The 17,856-nt window shown below is 33.9% G+C and overlaps 1 protein-coding gene across 1 annotated transcript in view; it reads left to right on the plus strand.

The window, feature by feature from the left end:
* The window catches only part of LOC129224501 (M-phase phosphoprotein 6-like), a 37,344-nt gene extending 27,374 nt beyond the window's left edge, over positions 1–9,970 (plus strand). The window contains exons 4-5 of the mRNA XM_054858964.1: positions 7,606–7,688; positions 9,735–9,970. Of these exons, the coding sequence (XP_054714939.1) occupies positions 7,606–7,688; positions 9,735–9,897 (246 nt within the window). The 3' untranslated portion in view covers positions 9,898–9,970. The remainder of the gene's footprint in view (positions 1–7,605; positions 7,689–9,734) is intronic.
* The last annotated feature ends 7,886 nt before the right edge of the window (positions 9,971–17,856 follow it).

Raw genomic sequence — 17,856 nt, forward strand, 5'->3', positions numbered from 1 at the left:
TTCTAAGAAATTTTTAAAACCACTCTTAAAGACATAATCTAATTATGATATAAAACTAAAATGTTTATATGGAAATAATTTTGAACTGAATTTTCAAGTAATATAATGGTTGCTGCAAGAATAACAAGTAATCTATACATATAATAAAATAAGATGTTTGTGTGTGTGTGTGTGGTGCGCATCCCGGGAAAACGGTAAGGCCTAGAAAGATGAAATTTGGTATACAGGTGTAGTTTTTGCTGAAGTTGTGCACCTCGGGCTTCGATTTTTGATATTTTAATTAGAAAAAAAGTTATTTAATGTTTTATGTGATTTTTAGCACTTTTTAGTACTTTTAACTTCACAGACTCCGAACCAATCGCGCCAGACAAATATTTTTGGTACTATAGTGTCGGAAATTTAATTTTAAATATGATGAACAAAAAAATTTTGAAGATAGAGCAATTTTTGTATTTTTTATGAATTTTTGAAAAAACCTTTAATTTGCATGTTTTTCTGGGTTTTATTTTTTTCTAATATCATCCTGCGAGAAGTATCAAAGCCTCATTTCTGAAATTTAAGTTGGTAATAGTAAAAACATTTCGCCCTCTTCAAAAGAAAAAAGTTCTTAAAAATACGCAATAGTTTTTTTTTTTTGCAATTTTTTTAATGCTGAATACATCATGTCCTTTCACGCATCAATCGAAAAAAGTGTTCTTCAATCTTTTATGCCTGTGACGTCACTACTTGGGTTTCGATTCGATATTTACGATGGAATCTTAATCGCAAGCAATGTTAATCTTTTTTTTTTACTATATAGCTTACTTCTACATTTTCTGACGTGATGACCACGTGTTTTTTCGGCAGCGCTTGCTTTTTTTTCTTTCCTTTTTTTTTTGTTTTATTTAGGGATTGCATTTATTTCTTTTTCCATCCCCCCCCCCAAGCTGGACCTTTCGCTGTATCTATATTACGTTACATTTCATAGTTGTGCGCATTAATTCAATAAAAACAGCGAGATTTTTTTTATCTTTGTCAAACGCTACTTTTTGCACACTACGGGGAATTTGAGCTTTTTTTTTTTTTTTTTGCTCTACTTAAATAAAAAAAAGCGGTTTTTTGAGTGTTCTTTGTTTTTATTAGGAAATGGGTGAGGAGGTCAAAATAAATAGAGATGGATAAGAAAATGTAGAGATAGATTGTAAAGGTAGATAGCCGCCGAAGGCGGCAATCTTGGCGTAAAAATGTGAATGGCACAAAAAAAAAAAGATAGAGATGGATTGATTAATACTGCTGCCAAATTTATTTAAACAACCGCCGAAGGCGGCAAACTTGAAGTAAAAAGGTAAATGACAAGTTAGCCAAACAGCCGCCGTAGGTGGCTGCTTGCACATTGGATGTCAATGCCCCCCTCCCTCCCCCACATACACCATGACTTTGAAAAAACAATGCTTTCACATAAAAGTGGAAATGCATTTTGTTATTTTTCGACCAAATTTGCATGAAGAGTACGTCGTTTGTGTCTCCCCTCCCCCTCCTTTAAAAATATTCCAAACGACGAAACTGGAGACAGAACTAGAAAATATTTTATTCAAATTATTAATGATATAGATAGATATAGATTGATTGACACCGCCACGAAATTTATTTAAGCAGCCGCCGAAGGCGGCACCCCTGGCGTAAAAAGGCGGACCAGCTGGTCGCCGCAGGCGGCTAGTAGTAGTAATAATAAAGTATAGATGTAATGTAGTTTTACTAAAGTAAATAACAGACATATTTATGTAAAACAAATTGAAACCTTTTAACAATCAGTTATATTGAGCTGTTCTCTAACCAAGAACGTAGGTTTTAATGAATGAATAAAGCATTTTAACTATTAAAAAATTATAAAAATATTTATGTACACAACTCAATTTCAAATGATTTCATTATTTGTTGAAAAAAAATCTTAAATTACTTTAGTAACAAACAACATTGAAATGTAGAAAACAATTATTAATTTCAAAAATGGTTTTAAACTTAAAAAAAAAAAAAAATCCTTTGTGTAATCTGAAACGAAAGCAAATAATACAATGGCAAAAAACAAAGTTGATTATCATTTAACATTCAGTTTTAGCAATTAAATTAAACACTCCTAGAAATAGCTTTTAAAATTTTATTAGTATTAATTTAAAAACAAAAGATTTTTTCTTGAAATTGTGATAACAGTATGCTAATTCTTTAAGACAATGAATGAGTTAATGCAAGGGAGCCAAGTCATTAATGACGGCTTCCTCTTTGCCTGTATGGTTGTTTATTTTACGTAGCATGGAATGCGTGGAAGGAAAATTCAATCTATGTAAGAAAAACAACTTTACAGACACAGAAGCAACCTTAGGATCTTTAGGATCATCGCAAGACTCTGCTTTGACCTTGAGGAAAAAGATGCACAAACATGCAGCTAATTAATTTAACTTTTTTAAAACAAATAATTGGCGGAAAATGTGTTGGGATTTAAGGTAATTTATTTTGCAAAGAAAAAAAAATTCTTCATTCAATTTTCCCTGAATTTTTGTAATTTCTTCAAATTTCCCTGATATTTCCCTGATTAATAAAGTTCCCTGACTTTTCTCTGATTAATAAAGTTCTCTGACTTTTCCCTGATATCACTGATTTCCCTGATCTGTCGCCACCCTGTATTATCTTAATATATAAAAATCTTCTGTGCGGACGTTTGTCACCATAAGACATTTAAACGGCTGGACCGATTTTGATCAAGTTTTTTGTGTGTAATTAAGTTGTGGCAAGCATGGTTTCGAAGCGCGATGGATCGAATCGGAAACGTTTTTGCTAATGTATTAATTAATTTAAACATTGAATGGTAAAATCTCCCAAATTATTAATATTTATTTTAACCTATTGTTGAGCGAGAACTGAAATAAATATTTAACCCGTTGCCAAAGGACAATAAGAAAGTCTGTTCTGCTTTCTGTAATAAAATTTCCTACTGTGATATGTCAATTCAGAATTCGCAACTCCAACGAACTATAGGGGGCACTGCAGTCACTGTTTAATGGCGGAATTGAAAACTAAAACAAACGCATGTGGTAGCGAAGAAAATGCTAAAAGTGTTGTGATTTTTGTTCGTATGTATGATTTTTTCGCTTTATTCGTTTGAAAAGATTTTTCAAAGTCTTGTGGATATTCTGACCCATATAGAAAGAGATTAGAAACCAAAAAGTATTACGAAAGTAAACAATTAATGTAGAACACACAGTAAGTTGTTCTGAAGCAGCCATTTTCACGATGTTGAATTCGGAATTCATAAATTTTTGGTTCGCTTCGAACGGCATTTTCATTTTGTACCGTTTTTTCTATACATTAGTACATATTAAGTTCAGTTTCGTGACATTTCCAGCATTTGTTGACATTTTTGTCGCATAGTGCACATACGTGGCAGACTGTCAAGAGTAACGTTTAACACTAGATAATTTATTTCTATGACTATATGATTGGATATCCAAAGAAATCATGCATTTAATTCATTCGTCATGGAAATAATTTACCTGATATGCGAAATCTTGTCAAGATACATTATTCTTTCACATAATTTTAAAACCGTAACACTATAAACAGATTTTTGGCGAACTTTTATTTTTTATTGTTCAAATTCTTAACGTTCTTTCTGGATTTTCCAATCTGTTCTGCGATAAATATTTTCAATAAAATTTATTTGCATACTGTCTATTTCAGTAGGATACTGTAGTAACAAATTTTATTTAAATCATTTATGTGGAATTAGGTTAAAGAAAAGTGTCCAGTCAATGTTGTTAAGTTCGTTTTTTTTTCATCGAATTGAAAAACTGATATTTATTCAAATTCACTCAGAACAAAATAAATAAAATGTGTACTCACAGTTTATATATGGTGGTAGTTTTCTTTTCAGTTGATTGACCATTATTTCTTTTTACTTATCGAATTCTGTAATCTTACTATCATTTTATTCCACTCATGATAAAAATTAAAAATGGTTTAACTAAAAACGCGAAAACTCGCCAAGGCTACTTTGCTTGCACAATACTAAAACTACTATAACCCTAAACAAATTTGGCGAAACCTTTCAGCTGAGAATAAAAGGAATAAAGTAAATTCTTTCTCGGTTATTCATTTTGTTCTACGATAATATATTCAAGAAAATATTTTGCATACTGTCCATTCCAACTAAATGCTGCTGTAAAATATGATTAGTTAAATTAATTTAAGATTAAAAAAAACTCATATTCTTACAAATTCATACAAAACAATAAAAAATTTTACCTGGTATAACGTTATCCAATTTTGTTAATCCAGAGTTTTCTTGTTTACGCTTCCACCATTTAATACTTTTTTGAAAGAAATAAGAAAAACTAACATTATTTTGAGAAGCTCGAGAATACTACTAAGGGACGAATTAATTTCTGTAGCTGAAAGCAAACTAAGACACATCGATTGCGTTAATAAATACTCAGAACAAACTGCCTGTGTTTACGTCAACAGACACACGTGATGCGCAACGTGGCAATGTTTTAGGTGCAGCGCAGTTTTATAAATCACCGCAAGGTAGCGTATTCGAGCGCTGGAGTTCCGAATAGATAAAACGTAGAGAGAGAGAGAGAGTGAAACCTTCATTTCTTGAAAACAACGATTTTAGGTCCCGACATATATTTTAAAGTAAAGTACTGGTAAAGTAAATTCACGCAAAACGCGTGTTCTGTCGTCGTAGTTGAACCATGTGACCGGATCGGTGCTTTAGGTTATCCTAACTAAATGATGAGAAAGTACCGTCCCCCAGCAACATTTCTTTCTCGGCTCAAATCCATTTGAGTTTTGGCACCAATGTTAAGAATACTTTAATAATAAACTGATTAGTTTGATAATCCTTAAAGGAAAAGATGATGGAATTTAAAGACGAAACAAATTTTATTTTCGTTCAGATCAATTACAACAGGGTAGTTCTATACACAAAAGATCAGTGCAGTGGAAGATCTTTATCTTTGGTGGAAAGAACAAATTAGACAATATTTGAAGTTTTAAAACTTTTCGTTCAAAAAATCGGACTGCTAATCGATAGGAGTTGGCTTCGCTCACTGATCGGCTGGATTACAGTAACGTGGTGGCTTGGCGACTTCGGCTATAAACAATAGAGTTGCGTGATCATTTGTTTGCATTTTAAAGCTACTGTTAATGTAATTGTTTTTAGTCATTTTAGTTGAAGAATGTGTTTATTTTGCATCGGGAGAGAAGGGGGGGGAGGAGTGATTTTTGCTTATTCAGAGAACTGTTTTCACCTTTATCATTTTTTTAAACGATTTCCTTTCGATTGTTTTATTCTTTTTTTTATATGGGGGATGTTGCAGCGGGATGTCCCGTTTGTTTTAGATGTGTAGTTAGTTTTTTACACTTAATATCTGAGGACGCTTTTTATCCTTTGAGTATAGGGTAGTTCTCAAAAGTGGGAGCAAACACAAACTTCAACTTTGAAGCTTCAACACCAAATAACTTTCATTTTAATTAACTCTAAAATTTTTGTGGTAAATTATAATGCTGTATAGAGACAAGAATTGACATAAATTATGGAAAAAAAGCTCTTTAAATGCCCTTAAAAAATATTTTCTTTGCTAAATGGCACAATTTTGGACATACCAAAACGTTAACTGAGCAAATGTACCATTAAAAATTTTTTTTTTAAAACTATTTCCATACGTTTCAAAAAAAAATTAAAGGCATGAATCTTACACTGAATAATTTTTTGTTAATATTTTACACAAATAACAAAAGTAAAGACAGATTATTTACTTTGTAAACGATTTTAGAAAAAAGTAAGTTTGAAATTTGATGCATGTCCAAAAGTTACGATCTTTACAATGCTATTATTTGAGAACTAAGTATATGATGTTTTCGTTTTAAAGGTATTTATCGATCCTCAGAATCAGTTTTTAATTGTTTAAAAGTGTTTTCATAAGCTTTTATGCAGTATCGTAGAAGAAAAATAATTTTTCTTAAACATACATGTGAGATGTCCAAATGGCGTTACGATCTTGACGCCGATAATTCTGTCCGTTTATTTATAATTTTTTTATAATCCACTGTCTTCTAACATCAATAAAAAAGATTATTATGATGTTATCTTCTTTAATCCATAGGTATTTTGCATAATTAATACGTTACACATTGAACAATACATAAATTACAGTAGAAACATGGCTGTTTATGATCGAACGAAAGCCATTTTGCGCGAAAATCGCCAAGCAAACCTCCGTTGGCGACAACACAGTATACGATAAGCTAAGGGGGGGGGGATTGTGCAGACAAAACTGTTTGAATTTTTGCAAGGTGTTTTAAATATTATTTCTCCTCTTAGTTTTTTTTTTGGGAGGGGGGGGGGACGCTCAGTACTTTTTCTTTTTGAGTGGTGCATCATTGTTCTTGGGCTGGGGGACACCAAGTTGAAATAGTGCCCTTTTTTTAAAAAAAAAAGCCCCTTCCAAAGACCAGCACCCTGCCCTTTTTTTTCTAGAGTGAACACTAGTCTTGAATCTGAGACGTACTGTGCTGTTCAACACTTTTTTCTTTGTTGTGCGTGAAAGACTGTAATAATTAAGTCGATTTTGATATCTAACATGTTCCATTTGCTTTTGTCGTGATTCAGGGGAGCTAACCTTGTGATGTGTTTTTTCTTGACAGGTTTTTTTTAATTTTGGGAGAAAAATTTGACTGACCTCGTTTTTGAGCTCGCGTCATCATGAGTTATACAGGCTGTTTATATAGCTGTGGTTGACTTAAGTTAGGGGATTTTTGCTAAAGGTCAAGTATATGTCGCTTTGAGCCGAGTTAGGTCCCTAGAGGGGCTAATAAGTCAGTAGTTTAGACCACCGCTAGTTACTTAATAATCCTCACGATATAAACTCTTCTCAATGAAATGACAAGATTGCAAAATTTACCGTCTTAAAATCATAACAACTAAATCAATGAATATTAACTAAAAAGTGTAAAATGAAAAATAATAATGAAAAAACAAAAAACCTGACTGCGTAAAAACCAAAAAAACTGAATCGAAAAAAATAAGCCCAATAGTGTAGAATGTTATTAAGTACTTCTGAATAACAACACCACTGAAATAGTTTTATACACAATACACACATAAGACAAATCATAAATTCAAAAGCAGAATAGAAGGATCAACAGTCGGGGCCCAATCCTTTTTGACCAGTCAAAGAACCCCGTAAAATTTGAATGGCCCCTACTGTTGAGCCTTCTATTCTGCTTTTGAATTTATGATTTTCCTTATGTTTGTATTGATTACAAAACTATTTCAATGGTGTAGTTATTTAGTAGTACTTAACAACATTCCAAAATATTGGGCTTATTTTTTTTTCTTTTCAGTTTTTTTGGTTTTTAATCAGCCAGGTTTTTTGCTTTTTCTTTCTTTAAATTATTTTTTATTTTATTTATTTATTTATTCCTTTTTTTTTTTTTTGCAATTGAGCATGACTAAATATTTTCATGTATGAAATGTGTATTTACTCTCCATTTACATAACTAAAGACATATGATACTTCTTAAATAATTCAAAAGTATTTTTGTACTATTCAATCCATCCTTAAACAGAAATTAATGGTTGAGGATGAAATGAAAGACATGGACAAATTCAAGAAAATGGATGGAGTTTCAGACAGTGAGATGGTACAAAGGTAATTTTTTTTCGTACTCATTTCCCATTTTATGGTTTGTATCATTGTTTCTTTCTTCTAATTTTTTTTTTTTTTTTGCTTTAAGGATTCAATAACTATTGCTTAAATCTTGATTTATCTTGTGAGAATTTTATTTTTATCAAGCATTGATTGCATTTTTTACTATTTAGTACAATGTAGGGATGATATACAGTAGAGTCTCGAAAATCCGAGTCTCAAAAGTTCGAGGTTCCGCTCTTTTCAAAGTGCTTTGTTGATATTTTAAAGATGGATTTTTTTACAGACAAAAAATGCTTTAATCTGAAAATCAAAATATTTTGCTATGCTTAGAACTTTCCTGACAACATACAATAAGGTAATAAAAAGATATTGAAATGTTTATGTCAATAACATATGAAAAATGCATTGACTGTCAGAGATGGATTAAGTGATGCCTTGGAGAAAGTAAAAAGTAGTTTGATACAAAAAAATAACTTGAAATTAAAATATTGTTTTGCCTCAAAATACAAACTACCAGCTCTTTTGGAACACCAGATTGCACTTAAAAAGAGGAGTGCTAAGCATGACGTTGTACGAATTGTATAATATACAAAGTTTTATTCTTCTATGAATAACAATTTTGTATTATGTGAGGTACATGTCTAAGCTCACACAAAAACATAAATGTCATGACAAAACTCATTAAAATTTATTTGAGGACTATCAAATGGCTTTTTTTGGTTGCCTGCAAATCTACACACAAGTACATGTAGATATCAAGAAAAAAACTAATCAAGACTCATTTAAGATTAACTAAAACATATAATGTTGAAAGTTGAATGATAAATTTTTCGAGGAGACGATATTTTCTTTTCGTAGCATAAGGAAGTAAACAGTGCATGTCCTTATGTAGTCCAAAAATTTTTTCAGATAATCCAAGTTTTCAGTAATCCGAGGTGGCGCAAGCCCCAATTACCTCAGATTTTCTAGACTGTAAAACCATTTGTTAAATTTAATGGTAAGGCGCTATAATGTCATAGACTTCATTACGAAGACATTTTAAGGGAACATCTGAAATGAACCTTAAAGTTTCAATTGAGGCAGGAAGAAGCAAAGGGATGTAAGTGGCCAATTTAAAAATTTGGAGATAACCAGTACAAATAGTAGGTGAACCTCTCCCCTGTCTCGAGGTTAGAGATACTACTAGTAACCCTGGTAGTTGCTGTTATACAGCATGATTTAGAAAAGCTTTTTAATGAAAGCCTACTTAGGACCTAATCTTTAAGCATGTATTCCTCAAAACTTGAAAATGTCCACTTACATCCCTTTGCTTCTTACTGCCTCAAATCATGTTCAGAATTTAAATATTTAAAAGCATTTGCCTTTAACTAAAAATTAAGAAAACTGTTTTATTTTTCTCTTCAAAAGATTGTTCAACGGCACCTTTTCTTATTTTAAAAAGCAACTGCTTTTTTTTTTTTTTTTTTTTTTTTTTTTTTTTTGACTCTTAAAACTCAATTATTTAACACCAAAATGCATATAATTTAAAATATATTTGGGAACATTTTCAGAATTGAAGTATTTGTTTTTTCCAAAGCTGTTGAATCTGTTTTTGGGTGGTAGACCACCTTCTTTCCTGTTCCCTATGCTAAAAATACTGTTTATAGCTATATATAAATGTGTGTGTGAAATGAAAGTCATTAAAAATATTCTGCATTAAGAAGTGTGATGAATTTCAAATTCAAAGCATTTAAATTTCTTGTTGCTCACTAATCATTTCTATATTCGACTCAAATGCTTTTATTATTTTCACTCATATTATATTTCAGTGTGCAGTATTAACTTCTACAAGACCAAAAAATAGGGGGGGGGGGGTCTCGTTTTTTGAACTCTCATATTTATATTCATAACAGCTTCATTCCATTATCAAACTTTGTCTAGTGTTGATTTCCTTATCATACATCATATCATCTTATATATTCATCAATTTGTTGCACAATACTTTGTCTTAATCGTGAAGCACCTTCTTTATTCTTTGAAGACTGATTGCTTTTTTCTTTTATCTAGATATACTTCACTAATTGGCACTGTGCAAAAAAAATTCACACCAAAACGCAAAAGAAATGTTGAGCCTGAAGATGATGTCATCTGTTGTTCAACCCCTGAAGCAGCGTCTTTCAAAAATAAAGACAAGCGCCCAAAATTTAGGAAGCCTCAAGAAAATTTTTAGCAATGTTTCGTAAGACTAATATGTAGTTACATTTTGTACATATTATTGGTTGATTTTTTATTTATAAAAATAAAATTTCATAAATACTAGAACTGGTGCTGCATTTTTTTCCTTAAAGTAGGAGACAGTTATCCAGTTCAAGTATGTATATGTTACCGCTAAAGTATGTAATGAAGTTATTTTATAGAATACCTAGTTATTCCATAAAATAACTGATCGTGTCTGTTAAAGTGTGTAATATGTTATTAATTTGACACTTTAAGTAGTTATTCTATGAAATAACTAGGTATTCTATAAATTAACTAATGACAGACAGTTAAAGTGTAAAATAAACAAATTATCTAAAATGAAATAACTTGGTATTCTATAAATAAACTAATGATAGACAATTAAAATGAAAAAGAAGCAATTTATCTAATTTATGCCGCTTATAAATGGTATTTATGGAAATGTACCATAAAATCATTTGTTACAACAAGGATTACTAAAATGGCACTTGGAATTACAAAGAACATTATTTCTAAAACAAAAACATTTTTTGTTGACACACTGGGTTTTACACGAACATTTTGGGGGTAACACAGGAGTGGAAGGTAAATGTATTTGTTGTGCAAGATATATGATATAGATTATTTTACACTGTAACAGGCTACAGATCGTTATTCGATGAAATAACTAGTTAAACTATGAAATACAAGAGTTTTACACTTTAATGGACACGATCAGTTATTGCATGAAATAACTAGGTATTCTATAAAATAACGGATTTCATACTTTAACGCAGTGGCGTAGCTAGACCCGACTTTCGGGGGGGGGGGGGTTACTTCTTTTATATATATATATATATATATATATATATGTGTATGTATAATCGCTTGGAATTTTTTCCTTTTCTTCTTTTTTTTTTCTTTCTCTTCTCTCTTCTTTTTCTCTTTTTTTTGAGACTAACTTTTCGGGGGGGGGGGGGGGTTTGTCCCCAAACCCCCCCCCCTTAGCTACGCCCCTGCTTTAACGGTAACATATATGCAAAATTATAAGGAGGTGCCGGAACACTCTTCTGGTATTGCTTTTCTAAAAAAAACACACCCTAATAGATTTACATAATCATAAAAAAAGTCAATACTTTGAGTCTTAAATTTTACCCCCACTATTTAAAAATATATTTGATCAATTAAATCTTAGATATTTGATTTCAAACTAGTAGTACCCGCACAGCTTTGCCCGTAATAGAAAGCTAAAAGGTAATTTGGTTCGCCTGTATATTTGTTATTGCATTTACTATGCATTAGATGCTTTTTTTTTTAATTTTGTTTTTCATGATCTCTTTATATTTTTGACATATTTAAAAACTTAGCAATACAGCTACGAGTTGATTAATCGCTAATACGACAACAACTGTAATTTTTTAGTAAAAAAATGTCAAAGAAATAGAAAACATGTTCTGATGTATGTTGTACGCTAGTTACTGAATTTGGCTCATCATTTTCGACTTCAAATTTCTCAACATATCTCTAAGTTCTCGTCAAATGCTCTCCCATCTATCCCATTCCTTCTGTGATTTAGCTACCTATATAAGTTGAACTTTTATCCCATCGGCCCAAAAGTATAAAACTTAAACAGAGAAATGGATATGAAACCAAAAGAAGTTATCTTATAAGTAAGTAAACATTTCCCGCAACACGAGTAAACAAATCAGAGACTGAAAAATGGAAAAAACACTTGCTGATACAAATTAAATCTTTAGATTTACTAAAAAGGAATGAATTAAAAGATAATGGCAAAATTCTTTTCAGCAAAAATAGAGCAGATATGTGTCTCAGGCAAATTTTACATAGAAGGCTTACATAAGTTAAATTTGTCATCAATGGGGCGATTTGCCATCAATTAAAATAGCGATAGTTTAAATTCGCTAATTCAAACTATCGCTATACCACATAAGTTCAAGAAGAAAGTACACTCTATTACAAAAAAATCGACGCACCAAGAAGGAAAGATCCGATTGAGAGGAAAATTGGTGGATAGAAGAACAATGCATAGAATAGTAAATGATTTAATTCTCAGAATAATTTATGTCAGAGTTACAGTAACAAGTTCAATAAGGTATTGAACCGCCTCTAGCCTAGATACAAGCTGAAGCACGGCGTGGCAATCACCAAAAAAGGTCCCGGAGGGTGTCCTGTGGTATTTCAGGCCAAATTCGCTCCAATTGTCGGACGAGGTTTTCAACATTCCTTGCCAGATGCAATCGCCATCCCATCATATCCCAGACATACTCCATGGGAGAAAGATATGGCGATCTGGCAGATCACGGAAGAGTTTGACAAGCTTGCAGACAGTTCATAGCAACACGTGTCGTATGTTATCTGGCATTGTCCTGCTGAAAACCAACCGAGGGTACTGCAAAAGGAACGGCAGCAAAATAAGTCTTAGGATGTCGTCGACGTACCACTGTGCAGTAAGTGTACCTCTAATTATGACCAAAGGGGTCTAGTTATCAAAGGAAATGGCACCCCAGACCATAATGCCTTGTTGAGGGCCAATATGGCGTGCAAAAGTGAAACTAGGACCCCCCCCCCCCCCCTCTGCCCTGGGTGTCTCCAAACACGTCTTCGATGATCGTCATGACATAATTGGAAGCGGGATTTGTCGCTAAAGACTATACGTTCCCTGTCGGCACCATTCCAACTTGATCGAGCACACTGTAATCACCACTGTAATCTGACTCGGCAATGTGTAGCCGTCAGTGGCAGGTGGCGTAACGGTCTGCGTGAGCATTGATTTTGTTGTCCCAACCTTCTGTAAACAGTCGTGATGGACACTGGTGTTTGGGTTGAACGTATGATGGTTCATAGAGATGAAGAAAGCGCTGTGACAGCTGATCGGATAATCACTCTGTCCTCACGATGTGTTGTGACCCTGGGTCGAACGCTACCATCCTGAAGCTGAACTCCTTGCCAGCTTCTTTGAATCGCCACATCGCTTCGACTTGATTGACGAGCGATTCTAAGATTTCACCAACCGGCCTCTTTCAATCCAATGATACGACCTCTTTTAAACTCTGACAGTTGCTCGTAATGAGCACGAAACATGCGATGAGGCATTTTTAAGTTGTTGAAAGGTAATCTGAATCGCAATCAAACCGACTTATTTAACAACTGTTGAAGAACTGCTCTTTAAATGCATCTGCTGGATGCGCAGTTTCGATGTGCTGGAGATCAAACTATTCATTCATTGGACACCAAATTTTAATCATATGTATATCTGGTCAAAACACTCATGCATACAAATTTTCAAAGCAATCGGATGATTGCTTCTTGGTACGTCGATTTTTTTTGTTATGGAGTGTATTTTCTTAATATTGTATAAACGCTGTGCGTATAACGTATGTTTGGGGGGGGATGACACTTGTCCTAGGTACACCTAAGTGCTGTAGTTGGATGGGGGAGCCCGTTCCCTGAAATGTTTGGTTTGCATCGTAAAAGTTATGCAAATTTAAAATAATTTGTTTCCATACCACTTTTTTCAATAAAATTATTGTCTGCTTTTGAATTGCAGCAGCAATCTAAACTTACGCTTTTTGGCCTGACAAACGCTCGTCAAGCATGACATCTACCCTATAAAAAGGTTTGTCCCCAGAGGTGGACTTGCTCGGGCACCTGGTCAGCTATCCCCGATGAAGTCGACCTCCTAGTGGGTTCACTTAAATAATTGTCCCTTTTATTCCCGATCTTTTCTAAAATATATTAGATTCTTGCCTTTCAAATTGAAGTTGGCACTGTAGATGACGTTAAAAGGACAAAATTCTTCAGTATATTAAGGTTGATTTTGCACAAGATGTTTCAGTCGTACATCAGCAATAGAGTAACGGCACCAGTGACAGACAAGGGTCCAGTAACACAGGGCTTCACAACCGGTGAGCCGCGACACACTGGTGAGCCGCGACAAGGAACACGGTGTGCCGCAATATTTTCGTAGTTATATGAAAGGAATGAGCCTTGAAGTATTTTATTTTAAAGTTACGACTGAATAGCGTTTGCATCGTTCTGCAATTTCGCAACTCACCCTGTTGATCATGTGCAATAAGACATACCCAACAAGAGGAGAGGCGGAATTTGCTGCTGCACCTCTTTTAAACTTCTTGTGATCCTTTTGCTTTTAGTTTTTGAAAACAGATTCTAATTTCCACGAAACAAACTTATTGTGTAGAATTTTTTCTAAATCTTTCGCAAACGGGAGTATCGCCCCCTCCCCCAGGCAGGGATCGTACCCTCCCGCCCAGAATTTTGGCCCCAGCTTTCTTTAACTTCTGTTTTCCTCTTTTCCAGTTCCGATACTAATTTCATAAGCTCGCTTCTGAGGCTTAGCAAACTAGAAATTAAAACCATACACTGTTTCCTCCACCATGAAGTTCTCATGCCATAGAACTTACCAGATGAGCTGAAGTCGTGAATTCCATTAAATTCTCGCCTTTTCTCCGTATACTTTGAAAAACTGCGGGCAGATCACCACTCCCTACTTCTTCATAAAGAGATTTGCTGGCTTTCATGTGGTAAGGTACTATCAAGAATTTTCGAATTGAAGGACGAGATACGACAGTTTTTTATTTAAAAAAACGAAATGCAGTACGCTAGTTTGTTGCAAGACAAATATTGTCTGGCAGAACTAGCTTACATGGCTTACATTTTTGAACACTTAACGAATTGAATCAGAAAATGCAAGGACAAGAAGAGAATTTGGATTACATGTATGGACAAGCTAAAGTTGGTTCAAATCAAAAATTGAGCTGTTGAGAGAAGAAGTAAATCGTGACTCATTGGACATGTTCAAACGGACCGTCAACATGGTATGTAAAGGAAATGGCATGGGAGAAAAGCTGCTGAATGTGGTGGCAGAACATTAAGTTATACTTCAGGACAAGTTTAAGCACTTTTTAAGAATGTTAATATGGAACAGTATGACTGGATTCGCGTTCCATTCTCTTCATCTGCGGATGCATCAGTTCAAGACCTTTCTTTGAAGCGATGAGAAGAATTTATAGACCTCAAGAGCGACCGTACTCTTAAACTTAAGTTGAGCGAGGTGCTTCTGGGCGAATTAGGGTTGCTGGTTAAAAATGAGTATCCCACCATCTCTTGTCTTGCTATTGATGTGCTGCTACCATTTTCAACTACATATCTTTGCGGACTCAGCTTCTGAATCCTCACACTTACAAAAAACAGCAAGAGATCATCTCTAAAGAGCCTGATCAAAAACTTCCGTGTCCAGCATAGAGCCGAACATCAAACGGCTTTGTTCCTCAAGGCAGGCTCAAGTGTCTCATTAGTGTCAAACGGAAGTTAGGTGCTTGGTTTTAATTTCTTACTTCTTTCTTGAAACATTTTTTGATAAATCGTTTAACTGCAGTGTGAACTTTAATGACATGTTTGACAGAAATGCTTTGAAACATTAAAGTATAATTTTCTGTAAAGTCTGATATAAGTAGTTTTGTTATCAACTTCAATACATTCCAAATATTTCTACTTTCTAAATAAATTTAAATACACTATGTTAGTTACAATTGTTATGAAAAAAGCCCCCACCCTCCCGTCTTTTTACCAGTGAATGATAAAAACATTTCTATATTAACATTGCGAAATTAAGTTTAGTGTGCCGCGTTGATCTAGAAATTTTTTAAGTGTGCCGCAAAGTAAAAAATGTTGAGAAGTACTGCAGTAACAGACAGTCGTAAGTTTGGATTTAAATAATAAGAATTTTAGGCGGATGAAACTGATGTTGCTGGGACCCATGAATACGTTGAAACCATTTAGTGATATCAGAGTGAATTTTATGAATCGGTATTTACAAGGCAGTGGTGGAAGGTTTTGAACAGCCACCACGACGTCTGTCTGTGTTTCATGTTCATTTGAATTTAATAATGTTTTAGATCTGAAAATAAAGAATTTTTGCACATTTTGAAGGAAAAAGGGGAATTCTGTCCATTACTCATCCTTTCCTCATCCTATCTGTTACTGAGTGTCATCAGAATTGTCGTTGTATGTTACTGGGGATCAGGCCTTTTTTTGAAATTGATCAAGTAAAAATAAAATTAAGTAATTCAGAGGATTCAGAAGCAGCCAAACGTTGAATTTGATGTAGTTACATGAGAGAAAAATAGTTTAAAAAATATAAATACATTAAAATGTTCGAAAAATTGAGTTAACCTGAGAGCAATGTCTTAAGCATGTCTTTTACTGGTGCCATTACCCTATATTCCAGAATTTCCCAAACTTAAGACATCCGCGGACCCGCTCCAGAAAAAATACGAATTTTGCACCCCCCCCCCCCTCCGTCAATCACTCGAGCGATTGATAATCGAGATTTTTTTAAATCGAGCACTCGAGCGATTGATAATCGAGATCTTTTGAAATCGAGAACTTGAGCAATTGACAATCAAGATCTTTCGAAATCGAGCGATTGACTTCTCGATCACTTTGAATCGAGTTCTCGAGATGTTTGAATCAAGTTCTCGAGAAGTTTGAATTGAGTTCTCGACTAGTTCATTCATTTTCTGAGTTCTTTCAGAATTGAGATGATTTCTAAAGGGGTTTCGACAAAAAAAGGGGGGAGGGGGATCCATTACACAGCCTACACCATTGAATTTTTTAGGGGTGGTTTTTCATTAAGGTTTTTTTTGTTTCATTTTCGGGGGGGGGGGGGGGAGTCCTAGACGGATGCTCTACGAGGAGTGGGAAGACGCACTAGACTTTTATAACCATTGAGTTCTCGAGTTGTTTTCGCAGGGGTGAGCACGGGGGGGGGGGATGGCCATCAAGCCTGTCGTTTGAGGGCAGGGTTCGTACGGGTCATGGAAATCCTGGAAAGTCACGGAAAAAAAATAAACAAATTTTTCAGACCTGGAAAAGTCATGGAAAATTGAAATTTTTATTCAAAATCATGGAATTTTTTTTTCAAGTCATGAAAAACTCCTAGGAACCATTACCATTATTTTCAACACTTCTTATATTTTCTGTAGTAGCGAACTTGCACATTCTTGTTTTTGCCACGCCCACTTAAAAACGCAATTCGATTGCATCCGAGTTCGTTTCCATCACTTGTAAAAACTTTTTTATTAAATTTATCAGAGTTTGCCTTAATTTGCTGAAGTTTTAGAAAATAAAGATCTTTAGTCAGGAGACAGCATACAGAAATAAGGGAATTCTAATACTCTGAAACAGTAGTGGCCAACATACGGCCCGCAAGAATCAAACGCTATGTTTTGGAAATTCTGAACCTATTAATTTGTATGCAGGGCCGACTCTAGTAGTTCTGCCGCCCTAGGCGATATTGACAAGTGTCCCCCCCCCCCCCATTGAATAATAATAACATAAAATAACAATTTATTAATGAAATAGAAAAAAATTAAAGTGAGTTTTTAGTTAAATTCCAAACTGGGATTTGTATATCCAAGCACTGGTACACACTTTAAGTTATCTTTTTTAACATTAAAGTTGAATTAATTTATGTCATTATAACAAAAGACCTTTAAATCACGCAATTTGTCGCCTCTAAAATTAAATTGAATTTCTAGTTAAATTCCGAACTATTTCTTCGCATGTCCAAGCACTGGTACACACTCTAAATTAATATTATTATTTTTTTTAGCGTTAAAGTAGGGAATCTTATGGCGCTGAAACAGATATTCATGCTTAAAAAAAAAAAAAAAAAAAAAAAATAGTAAATCAACTTCGAAATTTGCCGCCCTAGGTGACCGCCTAGGTCGCCTACCCCAGGAGCCGAGCCTGTTTGTATGCATTCGAAAATGTACAAAGAAGTAAACAAGTACAGTTAAATCAGTAGATTTATTCACTATTGATTTTTTTTAAAAATAAATATGTGGTTTAGAAACATTAATTTACTACAGAATATGGCTTTACTTTAAAGAACCAAAATACTCTAAAGTCAAGCCATAAAGTAAAGCTC

This window comes from Uloborus diversus, chromosome 6 (assembly GCF_026930045.1).
Source record: "Uloborus diversus isolate 005 chromosome 6, Udiv.v.3.1, whole genome shotgun sequence".
NCBI lineage: Eukaryota > Metazoa > Arthropoda > Arachnida > Araneae > Uloboridae > Uloborus > Uloborus diversus.